The sequence below is a fragment of the Dendropsophus ebraccatus genome, chromosome 9, assembly GCF_027789765.1.
Source record: "Dendropsophus ebraccatus isolate aDenEbr1 chromosome 9, aDenEbr1.pat, whole genome shotgun sequence".
NCBI classification, from domain to species: Eukaryota; Metazoa; Chordata; class Amphibia; order Anura; family Hylidae; genus Dendropsophus; species Dendropsophus ebraccatus.
Window position 1 is genome coordinate 89,057,133 of NC_091462.1, and position 18,784 is coordinate 89,075,916.

Consider the following 18,784-nt stretch of genomic DNA (forward strand, 5'->3'; position numbering starts at 1 on the left):
TCTTTCTTTTATGACCCGTTCCATTTTAATGGTCTGTTCCTGGCTTTGGCTTAAAAAATCTGTCAGATAAATCTGCCTGTTTTAACGCACCATTATGATAATATTTTTCCTCCTTGCAGTCTCAAATAAAATTTCAATGGTGTTTGAGTAGTAGCAGCAGCAGAACAGGAGATGAGGGGTGTAGTAGTAGCAGCATAATAGGGGATGAGAAGAGAAGAAGTGGTAGCAGAATAGATGATAGGAGTATTAGTGGTAGCAGAATAGATGATAGGAGTATTAGTGGTAGCAGAATAGATGATAGGAGTATTAGTGGTAGCAGAATAGATGATAGGAGTATTAGTGGTAGCAGAATAGATGATAGGAGTATTAGTGGTAGCAGAATAGATGATAGGAGTAGTAGTGGTAGCAGAATAGATGATAGGAGTATTAGTGGTAGCAGAATAAGAAAAGAGGGTGAGGGATAGTAAAAGTAGCAGGGCACAGTACAGGCATAGTGTGGGGCGCTGTGCTGACTCTTCACCCTGTCTCTGGTGATACTGAGGTCTGGGTGGGTGTCCTGAGGGGCTGAAATGGAGACTGAGGATCTGGATCCAGCAGGGGTGCTCTCCCTTCAGGAAGGCTGGCTGATGTGATCAGACTCCTCTGGCCCAGCAAGGCAGGAGTTAATGGAGGTAACTTGGTCCTTGCTGGTGTGTGTGTGTGTGTGTGTGTTGGGGGGAGAGAGAGGGGGATTGTCGCAGTGATACACAGCACAAAGCAGAAATAGTAACTCCCCTGTTTTCAACTTACTTCAGAGCCGATCACTGTCCGTTCTCCTCTCTCTTCACTCTGCAGCCAGAGCTGTCACAAGCAGCCCCCGCGGGCCACGTCCCACCAGCTGGGGTTACCTGATTACAGGAGGGTCCCTCAGGATGCCGGCAGGGGCTGCTTTTGAAAGCTAAGTGAGAGGAGGAGGACAGCACTGATAACAGCCCTGAGCTGCAGCCAGGCAGAGGCTATAACACAGCTATTTACAAAAGTAAAAATAAAGTAAAAACAGATGCAATGAGGTATTAAACCCAAGCACCCACCCCTCTGTGATTGGTTCTCTTTAATCTGGAAGGGGAAGAGCGCTAGGATTCGTTATAAGTATCTGACAACACAACAGGTAGAAGGAGGGCTTCAAGTGCCGGATATGGAGATCTACTATTACTCACTGCAATTGCTAAATATATGTAAAAACAGGACAACTGGGATGGGACTGAAGATCTTGCAGGATCAGAAAGGGCAAGAGAAGGATTTGATAGTTTTCTTGGAAGCCAGAAATGCTCGTAAGAATATCAAAAATAAATCCTCTTTTGCGCACCAATGGTTTAAAGTGTGAGTAGCGATTAAGAAAATGGGTAAATTACGGGGGAGCACGTGTTACACGCCAATTTGGGGTAATGACAAGCTAGTAGAATTAGACAAGATAATTCACCAAGATTTTTGGTGGAAAAGGGGGGTAGAATTATTAGCACAGATAGTGGTGGATGGACACATACTACCGTTTGTATTATTGCAAGAACAATATGAGATATTAGATAGGCACTTTATTTTTTATAGACAGATATCACATGCACTAAGAGACACAGTAGATAAAGGATATTTGTTTATTTAATCACATATGATTACAGAAATGTTGAAGAACATAACAGGATGTAAGAAAGGAGAAATGGGTAAAGTAGGGAAACTGCTAAACAAGTTAAAAATGGAAAAGGCACTTTTAGGGGTAAAACAGAAATGGGAGTGTGAAATAGGGGATATCGCGGAAGAAGAGTGGAAACAGATATTGAGTAGCATTAAATTTGCTTCCATAAATGTGAACCATAGGCTTAAACAATTTAAAATCGTACACCGTCTGTATTATTCACCAGTACGATTGCAAAAGATGGGATATAAATGTCACTCAAGATGTCCTAAATGTGATAGGGAAGGAGCAAATAGTTTGCACTTGCTATGGAACTGCCCTCAGATTCAGCAATACTGGGAAGGGATACTGGGGAGGATGGAGGAGAGACTGGGAAACAATATCCCTAGGGAACCGAAGGTGGTTGTTCTTGGAACAACCGCCGGGATAGATAAACATGTTAAGCTCTCGCTAAAACTTATGATGATCGCTAAAATACTGATACTACGGTCATGGCTAGCCCCAGCCTCGCCACCTATGGGAAAATAGGAAAATTTAGTAGGGAAGATAAGTAAATATAAACAGATTAGCATGGCCAATAGTGAAATTGGGAAGGAAAAATATAAAAAAATGTGGGGTATATGGAATAATGCGTAAAGGGTAGAATATGTACTTAATGGAAAGAGGGGTAAACAGAGTATCAGATGGAAGGCAACAGAATCATCTGGATAATTTTCTTTTTCTATTCGGTGATTATGCATGGCTGTGCTTGCTTTGCCGAGGAAGGGAAGGGGGGGGGGGGTATAGGCGGGTGGGTATGGGAGGGGGGGGAGGGTAAATGGGGGGATTAAATAAATGTAGTAGTATATGTCAATGTGGACAATTTAGGTATATGTACACTGTCGCATTTTAATTGTATGTTATGTATTTGGATACAAAATAAAAGGAATAAAAAAAAAAAACAATGATAAAACTCTTTTATAGTTGTACGCTAGATATCACTGTGAAATAGATGAAAGTACCTGTAGAAATTGTGCAGTAAAAACTTCATAAGCGTAGTAGTCCTCCAATGTTGGTGGTAATGGCAGACCGAGATCTGGTATGTTGGCTTTACTCCAAGGTCCAATGCCGCAGCCGGCCGGGGCATCCCTATCCAAACAGCGTGGGAAAAGTATTGCATGTTTCTGCATAGGTTAAATACATAGGTGCAGGAGCAGACTACGTTCTACTTAACCCCTTATGTACTGCAGTGTGTAAGTGACCCAAAGTTCAGAAGACAAGGAGATATCTGCTTTACTGCTGGTGCGTTAATAACCCCTGACCTCTGCACGGAGCCCCGAACATTTTCCTACTTGACTGAGGCAGACGGAGAACAGAGGTCAGGGGTTATCGGTGCAGTAAAGCACAGATGTCTTTGTCTTCTGCTTGTTAACCTTTTTTTTGTGTTGCAGCATGTAAGTAAACATTGGGTCACTTACACACTGCAGTACATAAGGGGTTAAGTAGAAGGACTTAGGACAGCTCTAACCTTCTCCCCTGGGCCCCACTGCTGCACGGGCCCCATAGCAACTGCCTACCCTGCCTCTATGGTAGCTATGCCACTGGTGTACAGTGATGGTATGAAAAAAACCTAGTCCAACCAGGCATTAATAAATATCTAAAAACAAATCTATTTTTCCAGGACTTTTAGCAAAATAAAACCGCCTTGCACTACTTTGGAGTAATCCTCGTAAAGCATTCTCATTACTATGGCGCTGACAAGCCCGACTCTGCTACATCTGCAAACACATTACACTCTGACTTCAGCAACTCCTCATTTTCACAGAAACATGAGAGCTTTAAACAATGACCCTGATTGCTGGAAAGAGGTGAACACTATGCAGCTCTCCTGAAAATGAGTTAAAATACAGCACTAAATTATTCATTGAGACTGAAGAGATGATTCACCTAGTAAAGCAAAGTAGAAAGCTATTGTTCTCTAGCACAACAGCACTCAGGGTAGCGGCTGATGTGTATCATTAATGCATTACAGGAGCTGTTGCCAGAGATGGGGACATAATAGCGATGCCATCACAAAAAATCTTAAGTTATTCTCAAGGGGTGGGTATCAACGGCACGGCAAGAAATGTGAGCACAGCTGGAGTTAGCACGATACTAGCAGATAATCCCATAGGGAACACACAGACAAATGGAATCAAAAAGAGGAAAACAGACTACTTAATCTATATGAGTTTTGTCTATTTTTGAACACATCTGAGCTGTCTGTAAGCTTTATTTAGAATCCAAAGCCTTTGTTACATTGAGATTTGCTATTTTAAAGAAAGTTTCAATGTTGAAAATGCACACGGATGTCTTTGATCTGTTTCTTTCTTTAATATGTCTCTGTCACTTTAGGGCCAAGTTCAGACACAGTAAAAACAGCGGCTGTTCTGTGACATGGCCATGTCACAAAATGGCCACTGTCTGTGACGTTCACCTGGTCGGGACTGCAGTACTGGCCGGGTGAACATCACTTCATGTTAATTGGAATGCAAGCACTTTTGGGTGTCCCTGCGCTCCAGTTAGCCATAGAACACAAAGTTCTATGGCTAACGTTTGGCTGGGAGCAGTACTTTACATTGTGTGCACGGGCTATTTTGTGCAGTTGTTGTTCCCTGACATGTGAGTTTTCTGTGCAGCCACACAGAACACTGGCCGCAGTGTATACAGAGTGTAAACACTGCGGCCGTTGTTCCATAGAAAATAACGTTAACCTACACTGGCAATAAATAGCGGCTGGTGTTGCAATCTGCAACAAGGACGTTATTTATTGAAAATATACGTAGTGTGAACATGGCCTAAAAAACTTAAAGGAGAAGTCCCATGAAAATAAATATTAAAGAATGTTTACTTACCCCTCCCCATGCCCTGGCAGCACCGCTGCCAGATGTAATTTCCTCCAAGCTTCCTGGGATGTCATGGTCCGGCTCCCTGCTGCTGGAATGTCACAGCCCTGCTGATGGATTGCCTGCTCAGCCAGTCAGTGACTGCAGCCGTGTCCTGCCCCATCATCGATCAGCCAGGTATGTGATGTTGCAGGAGCTGCAGAAGGCCAGCGGCTGTCAGAGATCGGTAAGGCAGTGCTGTGGGGTCACAGGGAAGGGTAAGTATACATCCTTTATCATGTTCCCACACCCCTCGCCTGCTAGAAAGTTTTGATTGGTCAGGGTGCTCTGCAGTGATGTCGCTGCAGAGTGCCACTTTAATATTCATGAGTAGCCCCACACTCAGTGCACCAAAACACCTCATTTACATATTTATTAATAAGAAGATTTATCAAAAACAGTATTGAAGTTGAAGGTAAGCAAATTACCTTCCTCCTCAGCATCCTGTGCACTATGGGAACATACCAGCAGGTAGAAGTCTTCTAACCTGTTGTTAGTTTCCCTTTAAGTAGTTTCTTTGCTCTCTGTTCTTTGTCCTATATGCACTATGGCACAGGCCTGGGCACCATTACTCTTCCATCACCTATATGTAAACAATATTATTCTTGCTTAATGAGAAGAAACCGATATCTTGGAAATGGCAAGGGATTGAAACACAAAGTACGTATAGTAGAAAGAAGTCTAACTTTTCATTTCTATAGACCCATTCAAGATGAATCACCTTATGCTGTGCAATAGAGCTCTTCAACCCATTTCAAGTGAAATTCATGATTTTGCACATTCCTGGTTGCCTTTAGATGTTGTTTAGAAGCCAGTCCCTTGATACTAAATGATATAAAGCTTTCCCCTCCAACAGAACCCAACACCCACGCAAACACACGAGGATGAGGGACTAGCGATGTGAGATTTTTTTTTATTTTTTTTGCCTCTAAGCAGCTTTCCTTTTATATAGCATAACTCTTAACTAGAGTGCCTTCAAAGTTGGGATGGCTGCGCTGACTCACATTGCCGGTCTCTTATTCACAGGCTTGCTGCTGTCTGATGCTTATTACTACTATTAATAAGATAAAGCAATGACATGTTTGCCATTAAACACTTATTCTTAACCCCAACACTGTACAGCAGGATGAACTATGGTATGGGAGATGAAAGTGAATTTATTTCTAAATTGCTCTTTGGAGGATAATGAGAGGACTGGAAGAAGTTTAATCAAAGGAAAAAGTAAACCATATTGAATTTTATGCGGATCTATCACTTCTTAGAGCACGAGTTGTGTTGCTTTGATTTCAGAATGCAATGCTTAGACCGATACCCTCCTCCTATCTTTTGATGCCTGATAGAAAGATTGTAGGAAAATGGTTAAGGTGCCTTGTGACCTACATGTCTTAATGTACAGTAACACTTGGGGGGACATTTATGATGGTCCAGAAGTTGTATTTTTTGGCGTAGAAGGGTCAAATGTGAATAAATTTATTTGCACATCCGGTGTTGATGATTATTTGTTGGGGCTGTGGCAGTGTCCCGTGCTCTGGTCCGCCGCACCCGCTCTCCCCGCCTGTTGTCTTCTGCAGATGCCGGGGCCCACTCGCAGGGGCCGAAGTTGTTGTTGCTTCGGCCCCTGGGGGTGCCTCATGGCTCCACAGTCCTGCTCTGTCTGCATCCCCGCCTTCTAGGGCGTGAGCACGCTGACTTTTACAGATTTAAAAGGAAACTGCGTCCCTAATTGGTCATGTGCCCCTAACACCTCCCTATAAATCCCAGCCTGCTATGATCCTAGTGTTGGTGCCTCTCCTGTGATTCTTGCCCCTGGTTCCAGCCGTTTCTGGTTCCAGCTATCTGTGCTTACTGTCTGTGACTGCTATCCTGGTTCCAGCTATGAGTCCTGCTGTGTTCCAGCCTGCCTGCGTACCTGTTTTCAGCTGCACCTCGCCTGCCGCCACCAAGCCAGGGGTAGCGACCTGGAGGTCGCCTGCTGCAGCAAGTTCATCCCACCTTGTGGTGGGCACTGGTGAAGACTCTGCTACGTTGTGCGGCTTACGTCATCCCTAGTGGTGGTTCAGCGACTCCACGACTCCAGTTGTTACGATTATGGCTTCGACCCAAGGAAAACGTAAATTAATTATCTCAGAAAATTTGAATATTACATAAAACCAACTGTAAAAAAAAAAATGTATGTACAGTAAATGCACTCAATACTTGGTGGGGGCTCCTTTTGCATGAATGATGGCATCAATACAGCTTGGCATGGAGGCGATCAGCCTGTGGCACTGCAGAGATGTGATGGGAGCCCAGGTTACTTTGATAGCAGTCTTCAGCTCGTCTGCCTTGTTGGGTCTGGTGTCTCTCATCTTCCTATTGACAATACCGCATAGATTCTCTATAGTGTTCAGGTCTGGCGACTTTACTGGCCAATGAAGCCCAGTAATACTGGGGTTAGTTTACCAGGTATTGGTACGTTTGGCAGTGTGGACACATGCCAAGTCCTACTGAAAAATGAAAATTGCATCTCCAAAAAGCTTGCCGGAAGAGGGAAGCATGAAGTGCTCTAATATTTCCTAGTAGACGGCTGCATTGACTTTGTCTTGATAGAACACAGTGGACCTACCCCAGCAGATGACATGGCTCCCCAAACCACTGATTGTGGAAATGTCACACTAGGCCTCAAGCAGCTTGGATTGTGCATCTCCACCCTTCCTGCAGACTCCAAATGAAATGCAAAATTTACTTTTATCTGAAAACACTTTTGACCACTGAGCAACAATCCAGTTCTTTTTTCCTCCTTAGCCCTGCTTCTGGCATTGTCTATTGGTCATGAGTCACTTGCTCATGGAATACGACACTTGAAGCCCATTTCATAGATACGTCTGTGTGTGGTGGCTTTTGAAGCACTGACTCAGCATCAGTCCACTCCTTTTGTATCTCCCCAAAATTTTTGAATGGCCTTTTCTTAACAATCCTAACAAGGCTGCGGTTATCCCGGGTGCTGGTGCACCTTTTTCTACCACACTTTTCCTTCTACTCAACTTTCCATTAATATGCTTTGAAACAGCACTCTGAGAACAGCCAGCTTCTTTAGCAATGAACTTTTGTGGCTTACCCTCCTTGTGTGTTAATGACTGCCTTCTTACATCTGTCAAGCCAGCAGTCTTCCCCATGATTGTGTCGCCTACTGAACCAGACTAAGGGACCTTTTTAAACGCTTAGGACGCCTTTGCAGGTGTTTGGGGTTAATTATTGTAATTTTCTGAGATAATGAATTCTGGCCTTTCCTTGGCTATAAGCCATACTCATCAACATTAAAGGGGTAGTGTGGCGGTAAAAAATTATTCACAGAATAACACACATTACAAAGTTATACAACTTTGTAATGTATGTTATGTCTGTGAATGGCCCCCTTCCCCGTGTCCCACCACCCCCACCCGTGTACCCGGAAGTGTAGTGCATTATACATACCTGATCCGTGCCGACACGCGTCCGCCATCTTGTGCCAAACGTCATCTTCGGCCGGCCGGCCCGAACACCTTCGATCTTCCCGAGTGCCGGCCGCGTCATCAGCTGCTCAGCCGCGATTGGCTGAGCATAACACGGGGAAGGGGGCCATTCACAGACATAACATACATTACAAAGTTGTATAACTTTGTAATGTGTGTTATTCTGTGAATAATTTTTTACCGCCGCACTACCCCTTTAACAGAAATAAACACTAGAAAAGGTTCACTCTCTTTGTATAATATTGGGGTTTCACTTTTTGAATTGACACTGAATTTTTTTTAATGATATTCTAATTTATTGAGATGCACTACCCTAACCTGGTGCAGTCTGGAAGGGAGGAGGGGGTTGAGAACAGGGCCAGACTGAACAGCTCAGAAAGAGATTTTTGTACTTTCAGCTCACAAATCAGGAAAGGAGACAGATAAGGTAATGACGTGTGGAATGAATTGTTAGTCTCCAGGAGGGGGGATGATTCAACATATATTTTACCTAACTGGATAATCCCTTTAATATGGATTCCCTATTCTTAAAGAAGCACTCCAGAATTATTTTTCTTTTTAATAATGCACACTCACCACCACTGCAGACCCCTATGTACCTCAGACTGTGCTGTCCTCCAGACTGTGCTGTCCTGCTCTGTGGTGATTCTGTCCATAAGATGGCTGAGCATGGTGGAGCATGTGACCATGCCCCACCCCCAGTGTCCACAACTAAGCCTGTATATGTCTATGGAGGACACTGGGAGGCAGGGCATGGTCACATGATCCTCCTTGCTTGGCTATATTATGGACAGACTCTCCACTGAACAGGACAGCACAGCCCTGGAGAACTAGAGCCTGTTTTTAGCTTTATGAGGTACACAGGGAGCTGCTGTCAGTGAGTAAACTTTCTAATACTGGACAATGAACAATTTTACTATAAAGTGGCCAGCCCCTTTAAGAATACTAAAGTGCTTGACTGTAATAGACTCAAGAGTTCCCTCCTTATTGATGAGCTGTCACCATAGAATATCCTTTTCTTATCTGCCGTTAAACAGCAAGTCGGTATCAGCTGCATCCTCATGAGTAGAATTATTGTTTTAGTTGACATTGATCTAAAATTTATAATGTTAGATTTGGTTTCAGTCCTATGATCTTGGCCTTGACTTAATGAACAATCTTCAGAGATTTTCTTTATGAACAAACAAAAGTAGTATATTGATTGACACATTGGATCTTTAAGCCGCATCTGCCCTTTGACCCTCACAATCTGATATGAACTTTTTTATGTTTATCTTGTTTACACAGATTTAATACCGCAGTGTTTTATTCCCTTTGCAATGCACAGCCTTTTTATGTATTCTAGCTGTAACAGCAAATTGCTTTAGAACTCCCAAAAAAGCCTGTATTTATAGCTACCTAACAGTAGGTTACCCAGCATCCCTGCTAATCAGCTGCTTGCAAGGTCCTTGTAGTGTGGCGTTTAAAAATTATTCACTAAATAACACACATTACAAAGTTATACAACACTTCCGGGGTTGGGGGGACATGGGGAATGGGGCCATTCACTTACATAACACATATTACAAAGTTGTATGACTTTGTAATGTCTGTTATTTAGTGAATAATTTTTACGCTGCACTACCCCTTTAATGCACGAAATGAAAGAGCCAAGTGGTCATGCCAGGTTACTGCAGCTCAGCTCCCACTGGGGTAAACAGGAGCCGAACTGCCGTGACCTAGCACAGTCACTACACAGTGAACAAAGCTGGGGGTTTCTGTGCCATTCCCTGTGTACATCTGAAAGGGACGACTTTGCTGAAATGATAATATTACAATATCTCATACACCACTTGAAAGTCCTCCATCCTTCTCTCAGTGTGACCTTCCACCTGGTCAAAGGTTCAGGTGATAAATGAAGAATCCAAGGAACTAGACCAATATTCTGCAGAACAGCTGATTGACAGGGGTGCAAGATGTCACTAAGTCCCAAGAAACCCATTTAAAGTGAAGTTCAGGGGGTCAGATAAAATGCGTAAGTCACATGATTGATGCCGCCATGTGTGGTTTTATTCATTTATTCTATGGATTTTGAATTATTCTGGGACATACTATTGTGTAGGCACAGACTGCTTTACTGATGTAATATAGATATGTAAGCAGAATTGTAAAAATAATTGTATTGTATGTATGTTTATATATTCTATAAGGTTTGAAAGGCAGTAATGTATTCCTTCTGCCACAGTCATCTTAGATATATTCTATAATATATTTTCTTTTACTATTTTTTGTAATGCTTTATATGCTTAAAGCAAGAACAATTTAAAATCATTCCTGCATTTGTCATATTAAGCCTTCAGGACGGTGACATGGTGCTCTTATTGCAAATCTCTCACGAGTGATAGGGCAGCACCTACTCCCCTCTGCTGGGACATGACACAGTAAGGCCCCTTTTACACATTTGTTTATTTTATCTGCATTTGCGGATCCACAAATGCAGACCAAATGTGAACCCATTTATTTTAATGGCCACATACACACATTTGTAGGTATTACGGATCTATGTTGGGGCACAGATCACCTAGTTGTGGGTCCGCGGCTACAGAAAACATTGCCCATGTGTTAATTGGGCCTTAGTGCTGGATAAAGTGTACTGTTCTGAACAGTCTGGAGCTGTGCGGGGGGATGAGGTGCACTACACTACTATACATGTCCGTGAGGGAAGGGGCATTATTCATGCATTGGATTTGCTAGGTGCTGTGTGAGCAAAATGGACAGTAACAGTAGCAAATAGGATAACAGCAAGGAATGGGTTACATCACAAAAGCAAACCTGGTCTGAGCAGCTGATTATGATGATAACTTAAGGCAGTGAGAGAGGTTTTACATTCAGGATGCAGCACTGTGTACATACTAAGAACTCAAATATTTACCCAAAGATCAGTTGTCCAAAACTGTATGGGTGGTCAGAGGGAAGCCTTGCCCATGTGGCTCCTTTAATTAACCGTTCAGTGGAAATGTTGGAATGAATGCTTTTTTTTAATTCAAGGAAATAACAATAGCCATCACATTTTTATTCTTTTATTTTCTCTTTTAGCTTGTTCTTATACACAGTAGTTACCCTCCACTGATGCAAAGCAAATCATGGACCCTGGCTGCTCCATTCAAAGAACAACGGTATCATCGCAATCCCAGTAACTCCATTGCCAATAACTACTCACCGACAGCTCGTGACCTGAAGCTCGGAGACATTGCTAAGAAGATCCCCTCTCCAAGGCTGAACACAGCAAAGATGTCCGCTAGACCCAGAGTCACACTGTGTATCCTTTTTATTGGTACATGTATCAACACATCCATTGTGGTATTAAAGGTGTATTCCCACCAAGAGCTAAAAAAATTAAATTCTCCCATACATATCTGGTGATACTCACCAAGTCCTCAGTATTTTGAGCCATCTCCTGTCTTTCTAGCTGCCACCGTTCCTGAGTTAGAAGTTTTTGTAACAGCTCACCTATATCCAAGATGGCGCTGTCCAGGAAACTACATTTCCCATTATGCAGTGTACTTCTCCCTGATTGGTCTGTTTGCGTACCTGCCCCTTCGACTTGTCCACTGCTGTCATTAAAATAGCACAGTAAACACAGATGGCCAGATGACACGCTGTCTCCTCTACTGCCCCTATACCACACTTGGCACCCAGGTGACAGGCCAGCTCCCCATCTTAGAGCCTACTAGATCGGCCTTCCCCCACCTCCGTATGGGACCCATATGACAGGCGGACTCCTAGATCAGCATTCCCTGCAGCAGCTGACATGTGCCGTGATCCCTTGAAGGGGATGCCGATCTAGTAGGCTCACAGGGGGGAGCCAGCCTGTCATTTGGGTGCTGTGCGGGGGGGGGGGGGGGGGGGGCGGTCAGCTGGTGTGGATGCAGATTTAGTAGGCTCTCAGGTGGGGAGCCAGCTTGTCATTTGAGGGAGTGAGTTGGTCTGTCAGTCAGCACAGAGCTGGCGGAGGAAGCCGGCATGTCATCCCATTGAAGAGATGGGAGGACACGTGATCCCGACTCCGAAGGTAGGGGCCAGGAGGAAGGAGTGTGTTGGCCTGGACGCCATTTAGCTCATTTTGTGAATGCTGAGGGGGTGAATCGGCAGAAATAGCTGCAAAACAGCTCGAAGTAGGTAATTACTTGCTTTAAGAAATATATTGATCTATGGGTGACTATTTAACACTGCAAAAAAGATTTTGGGGGGAATACCCCTTTAATGATGAGCATTTCTTCCAAGATTTTTTTCATCTAGTTAGTGAATTGTTTGGGTTCTCCCAGAAAAATAAATTATGATACTGAAATCATGTAATATATCTGGAGATTGTCACCATGTACCTCTGTGAGGTGCCATGTGTCCTCCTAGTAGCAATACATATAAAAAGAATACCTGTGTAATATGATTTTGAACGTTCCACCATTTTTCCGTAGATTCCCAGAGAAAACCAGAAGGCATGTAAAGTTACTTTATGAGCCTGTAGGAGACTATGGTCCCTTATTACAGATCACTGATTCGTAAATCATTAATATTGAGTGTTGAGTTCTGATTCTGATCCAAGTGTTTCTGATCTGAGATGTTCTCAGGATGACCTAACCTTTAGTTCTCAGTAGACTTTTACATGTCACGGAAGGAGTTAACTGCGTCTTTCCGTCGGTGTTCTCTGCAGAGATTACATCATCTGGTAGAAAAGTAAATTAATGTTTTATATTTCCTCAAATCCATTCTTGCTGATCTGCCACAAGAGGAATTATTGAAGGAAACAAAAAGTCTGCCCCGAGCCAAACCATTTCTCACAGACACCTCCATCTTCAGTAAGATTGCTTACAAAACGTGGCCTCCTGAGACGGATCATTTGAATTTGTTTCATGTAAAATGCGCTGCAAATCACAGTCATCTATCAAACTAAAAAAAAGTATGCTTAAAAAATACTCAATATATACAGTAGATGTACCGTATAATGAAAAATACTTAAAATATAATAATTATTATGAATAATGATCCAGCGATTACCCGCAGGACTTAGTGGTACTGGGCCATCTGGATTTCAAAACCTATTAGAGTTGTAATCTATTAGCAGAGATATTTAGAGGACACAATACATCCTTTAATTACCCAGAATCCCCATTGATTTAAGGGAGAACTGTGTAGTGCTTTATTTCTCCTATGCAGCAGGGAAATCCCACAGATTACAGCTGATTGCTAGAGGTCCAACAAGTGGAACCCCATGAAGTTTACCCTCAGGGGATCGTTTTTGAAGTGCTACTGTCAATTGTACAAACTTTTGACATGCTGATCCAGACCTGAGATTCTGACCTGAGACCCACAATACTCGTGAGCTATAGCCAGGTGAAGACCATGACAGACAGCTTCACTCCCCAGAGAGACAACTGATAGCAGTAACCAGACTCCTTATACCAAAATGGAGCCTAACTCCTGTAATTATTTGGATTGGGCAGGTGATCGCAGTCGCGCTTGGGGTGTGTCTGCGTTTCCAAAGGAAACAATCCTTTTAAATAGTTACCACTTACCAGCACAAATATATAGCTTTCACAGCTGCTGTTTTTGGGTTTCACACAGCCAGAATGTGTGAAACGATAGCGAGATATCTCCTCAAGATCGTGAAATTCGATCACACCCAAAATCTCTCCACCAAAATCATGTTTATACTGACAGATGAACCCACTGACAGCAAAATGCTTAGCTGACATTAGTTTAAAGTGTATAGGGACTTTTACACCACCATAGACATCTGTTGGGTTCGGTCTAATTCAGGAAATCAAATCCCGCAAAATACATTTTTTGCAATCCGTTTTTTCATTTCATCCATTTTTGAACAATGTCGGCTGATCGTTGCTGTCGTTTGTCTTTCAACATGTCTAATTTATGTGAGATGTTTGGCTGACATTTGTTTGGTATATGTTAGGAGAAAAAAGAAGTTGGTAAGCTGAATTTTAACATGCCAATCCTTTTGTTTTCATGTAAGATAAGCCGCTGCCAGAGGTATTCCTCTCACTATTGACTACACATGCATGCTTGGTTCAGCCAATTGTGCATTTGTATAGGGAGTTAGGAATAGTGTGTCCAACAACTATTGATAATGTATGTCTAGCTTTATGTCCTCATTTGTGTCACATACTATATGAGCATTGATGCCTTGGATATTAATATTTCATGTAACATTCGGGCAGGATTAATAGTAACATTTATGTGACCCCCTTCTGTTTCCTCCATCTACGACCCTGGCCGCAATACATTGTGACAACCGGTATTGCTTGATTTGCAATTGATAGAAGAAATAAAGCAATTTGCGGATAATAACTTTTCCCATTGCTATGACTCATATCCTCTATGTCTCTTCGCACACACATACCTTTGCAGGAGCAAGCTGTCGGTTTCCTTAACTAATAGATTCAGCATCAAAGGATGTATCTTGCATCCCAAAAAAGCCAAAAGCGTCTCCTAGGAGCAAATATAACACTGAAAGGTAATAGAGCTTGTCACTCCTAGAAATCCTAAGCTTCTAAAGAGTCCTCTGAAGACCTATTATACACATAGAGGCTGATTTTAACTTTGATTTCTGGAAAATTCCTAAAATAGTTTTTTATTTTAATACTGTATATGTGTTCTGTGATGTACAAGTCTAGAAGTATAATACATGCATAGAATATAAATATGTCATGCAGGTTGTACTCCTCTTCTAATTGCCCAATTTGTCGCTTTGGACTAATTGCCTTTATTATTATGCAGATGGATGATAACCAGGTATAGTGCTTTAGAACCCATTCCTGTAGATGACAACGAGCCCCAGACAGAGACCATGACCTATGCAGAGAGCCAGCCTATTACTCCAGAGGAACAATTACAGATTATGTTGCAGCATGAAGCAGAAATAGATAAACAACAGGATAAGCCGACTCAAAGAGACTTGGAGGTGAGCGCCATTAATAAAGGGGTAGTGCACAAAAGCACGGCGTCTACTACCAAATTCTCTTAGCTCAATTTCACTATAGATTTTTGTCATACCGCTATTGACTTGTGATTCGAATGACAGATGACGTCCTTTTCTTTGCTTAAATTGTACAAAATTCTATAACACATTTTACCAATGAGACAGAGATGAAGAGGCAGCGCACGCACCCCAGTGATCGTCGAGGACAAAATCCTGAGAAGGGTCTGGTTTATCACACTGATCCCTGATCATGTAGGGTCAATACTGTTCAATGCTGTGTATCCCAATGGTTAAAAAACTACACAACATGAGGTGCAACAGCAGGTGCACAGAGGTGACCTCTGCACAGACAGATTGTCAGTTTTAAGAATGACATGTTGTGATCCATTCTGTACTGCAGGTGAAGCAGGACTTCACATACCTAGCCTAGAAGTTTGAACAGTGTCTACACAAACCATCAGGAGGCACTTGCACATTAGGCTATGAGCCAGACTTCCAGCAAGATGACAGTGGAGGCTGGACCGGAGGTATATCCTCATTAGCCATAAGTCCAGCTTTTGTCTATGCATCACCAGCATACATCAAGATACCAAACTAGTATACCTTGTTTGGTCTTCTAAAAGTCAATAAGCCTACGGGAAACATCTGCATACCCTTTTGGGCGATATCCCGACGCATGCCGACAACTCACAGCTCAAATGTATAAATAGAAGCCAGCCGGGAAATGAGTTTATCACTGTGAGTCCGACTCTTCTAACCTCTTGCAATCTCTTCTTTCAGAGGGGGAGCTTTGTCTTTTTGTTTGGGGAAAATGTAGCATTACATGTTGGCCATTGAAATGAATAGTTAGCCATGAAATACATAGGAGGCCAAGCCTGCCAGAGCAAGAGCCACTCTGTTCTGCGGACAGTGGACTCTGTTCTGGCTTATAATGGGCCTGAGCAGGTGACCCCCCCAAGCTCCTGTAGGTGTTTTACACAGAGTTTAGTTTATCCTATATGCCCAGATATGTAGACTTATTGTCAGGAGTGTGACTTTGCGTTCCTTGGTCTGTGCCGGGCGATCGAGGAAGCGCTGAGTTTGTCTGTTTTTTGCACTGTATGGGTTGTCTGAATTGTGTCTTACTTTCCAGCCACACCCGCATTGCTTGTCAGACTTTGGCAGTGCAGGAGTTACTGCACTGCTAGGTCTGTCCAGCTGAACTTGGTGCTGGGATCAGGGCTGATCCAATCAGCTGCTGGACCTAAGCTCTGATCCTGGTTAAAAAGAAGCCAGTTGCTCACTTACCTGCTGGCTATTAGAGCAATCTAGTCCTAGCTCCCCTTATCCCTGTCCTGCGTACCCTGTCCTATCTACCCGCTGTTGTTACTCTGTTACCTGACCTCCTGCCTGTTACCGACTATCCGCTATCTTCCTGATTTTGTACTTCGCTGCCTGTGTATTGCTGACTTGGCTTGTTTGACTCCGCTCTATTGTGTTTGTTCGTATGTCTGCGTTTTGTGTTTCACTTACATCAGTATAGGGACCGGCACCGTGGTTGTCCGCGACCGCTTAGGGTCGTTTGCGGCAAGTAGGTAGGGTCAGAGGGTGGGTCTAGCTTCAGGGCTCACTGTCTCGTACTGTTTCTGACTACTGAGTCTCACACTTATAGTTCGAAAGATGCCATTGCTAGTGTAGGTTCCAATTCTCTGGGGTTCACCTTAACGTGGTGAGTTGGTACATCCTATTTGATCAAATGGCTTGGTAAGAAACCTCATTTTTTAAATGAAATTCTATATGGCACTTGTAGTTTCTATTTTCTATTTTTGCCTTCCCCCCTCTATGTAGGCAATACACCCTTAGGGCCACTTCACGCAGAGTAAATTCAGCGGAACTCTCCGACGCTGAATCCTGCCTGCCTCAGTGTCCCGCTATGTCTGTATGGGAGGGTGCGTACCTCTGCTTCAGAGCCCTCCAATATAGTCTCCGTTTGACACTGAGGCAGGTGGGATTTCCGCCGAATTTACTCAGTGTGAACTGGCCCTTATAGGGCAAGTGGACAGGGGTAAGGATTAGGTTGCAGAATAGAATTGATGATAAGACATTCTTAGCAATGATCACTGTTAACAAGCTTCTGAAACCTGCCCAGGACATGTTGCCTCCCCTTAAAGGACAACTTCGGCACATGAGGAAAAAAAAACTCCCAAAGCTAATTTCTATACTCACCATCGCTGGTGAGTGTGAAACATGGGGAACGGGGCCAGACAGATAATTAACACACACAATGTTGTATAACCTTGTAATGTGAGTTAATTGTGGACAGAAATTTTTTTTCACCGGAGTTGTCCTTTAATGCTGAGTTTGAGCCCTGTGTGCATGACATCATTTCCCCACAATCAGAAGTTTACTTAAGAAAACACTGAATATAATCAACAGGTTTTCACAAGAGATCAATCTGCATGATGATAACTGTTCCTAACTAGGAGGGAATTTGCATAATGAGAGCAGCTCTTCATTTGGGGAAGCTCGACACACATCACAACAAGCCAATGAGATTACAGCTGGATTTCTAAGCAGGGAACAGCCTGCTGGGTCGTATCTTTGATCACTGAACAATTTGCATCCTAAAATGTATTACTCTCATCTACTGCAATCCCTATCTCTGTTAAAGATAAGAGTGTATATTCCTATTAATACATTGTAACTCGCGGGCGATAAAACGAGTGAATTATAGCTTGTACATGGGGTGTCACTAAGCTTCCCCAAAGTGCTGAACAGAAGATCTGCTTGCCTCCCATAAAACCATATATTTTTATTAACTTTTCTGCCGATATGCCGACATATACAGTTAACACTGCTTGTGCGGGAGATGGAGTGATGTCCTTATTAGAGATGAGAGAATAGTATTCAATCAAATAGCTATTCAATCGAATAGTGCAGTATTCGAAAGATTCAAGTTCGATCGAATATGTGATCGAATATTCAAATCTAAATTAACTTTACTAAAACAGCTAAACAATTATTTAGCTGTTTTAATAAAGTTTACTGCTCCCTGGGAAAGCAGGGAAGCAATATTACAGGGATCGGTATTACCGGGGTTAGCGATCCCCGGCAATAATGCAGATTCCTTTAATAGTTAATATTTAATTAATTTAAAAAAAGTTTTGTTCTAAAAAAGTTATTTTCGTTGTTTAATAGCTTAATTAAAGCGAATCCATGCTTTTGTAATTAAATATACTGTTAATAAAAATATAAATAAATAAATATGTATATTTATTTATTTATTTACAGTATGTTTAAAGGGGTAGTGCGGCAGTAAAGAATTATTCACAGACTAACACACATTACAAAGTTATACAACTTGCCCGTGTCCCACCACCCCCACCCGTGTACCCGGAAGTGTGGTGCGCTATACTCAACTGTCACGTGCCGACACCCGTCTCCCATCTTCAGCGAGTGATGTCTTCTTCGGGCGGGCGGTGAACAGCTCCGACTGTCTCAAATGCCGGCCACCCTCTGCAGCGTCATCCGATGCTCAGCCGCGATTGGCTGAGCATAACTGTGCTCAGCCAATCGCGGCTGAGCAGCTGATGACGCGGCCGCGTCATCAGCCGCCCAGCCGCGATTGGCTGAGCATAACTGTGCTCAGCCAATCGCGGCTGAGCACAGTTGTGACGCGGCGGAGGGGGGACGGGCTTCAGCGACTCGGCCGTCCGAAGATGACGTTTGGCACAAGATGGCGGACGGCCCTCGACACGGATCAGGTAAT

The 18,784-nt window shown here is 43.1% G+C and overlaps 1 protein-coding gene across 2 annotated transcripts in view; it reads left to right on the forward strand.

The window, feature by feature from the left end:
- DNAH3 (dynein axonemal heavy chain 3) overlaps positions 1-18,784 on the forward strand; it is a 257,207-nt gene that overhangs the window by 40,638 nt on the left and 197,785 nt on the right. The window contains exons 3-5 of one of the 2 annotated variants that reach the window (XM_069983790.1): positions 11,139-11,361; positions 14,496-14,571; positions 14,835-15,018. In XM_069983790.1, the coding sequence (XP_069839891.1) occupies positions 11,139-11,361; positions 14,496-14,571; positions 14,835-15,018 (483 nt within the window). The remainder of the gene's footprint in view (positions 1-11,138; positions 11,362-14,495; positions 14,572-14,834; positions 15,019-18,784) is intronic. The other variant, XM_069983791.1, reaches the window with a different exon arrangement.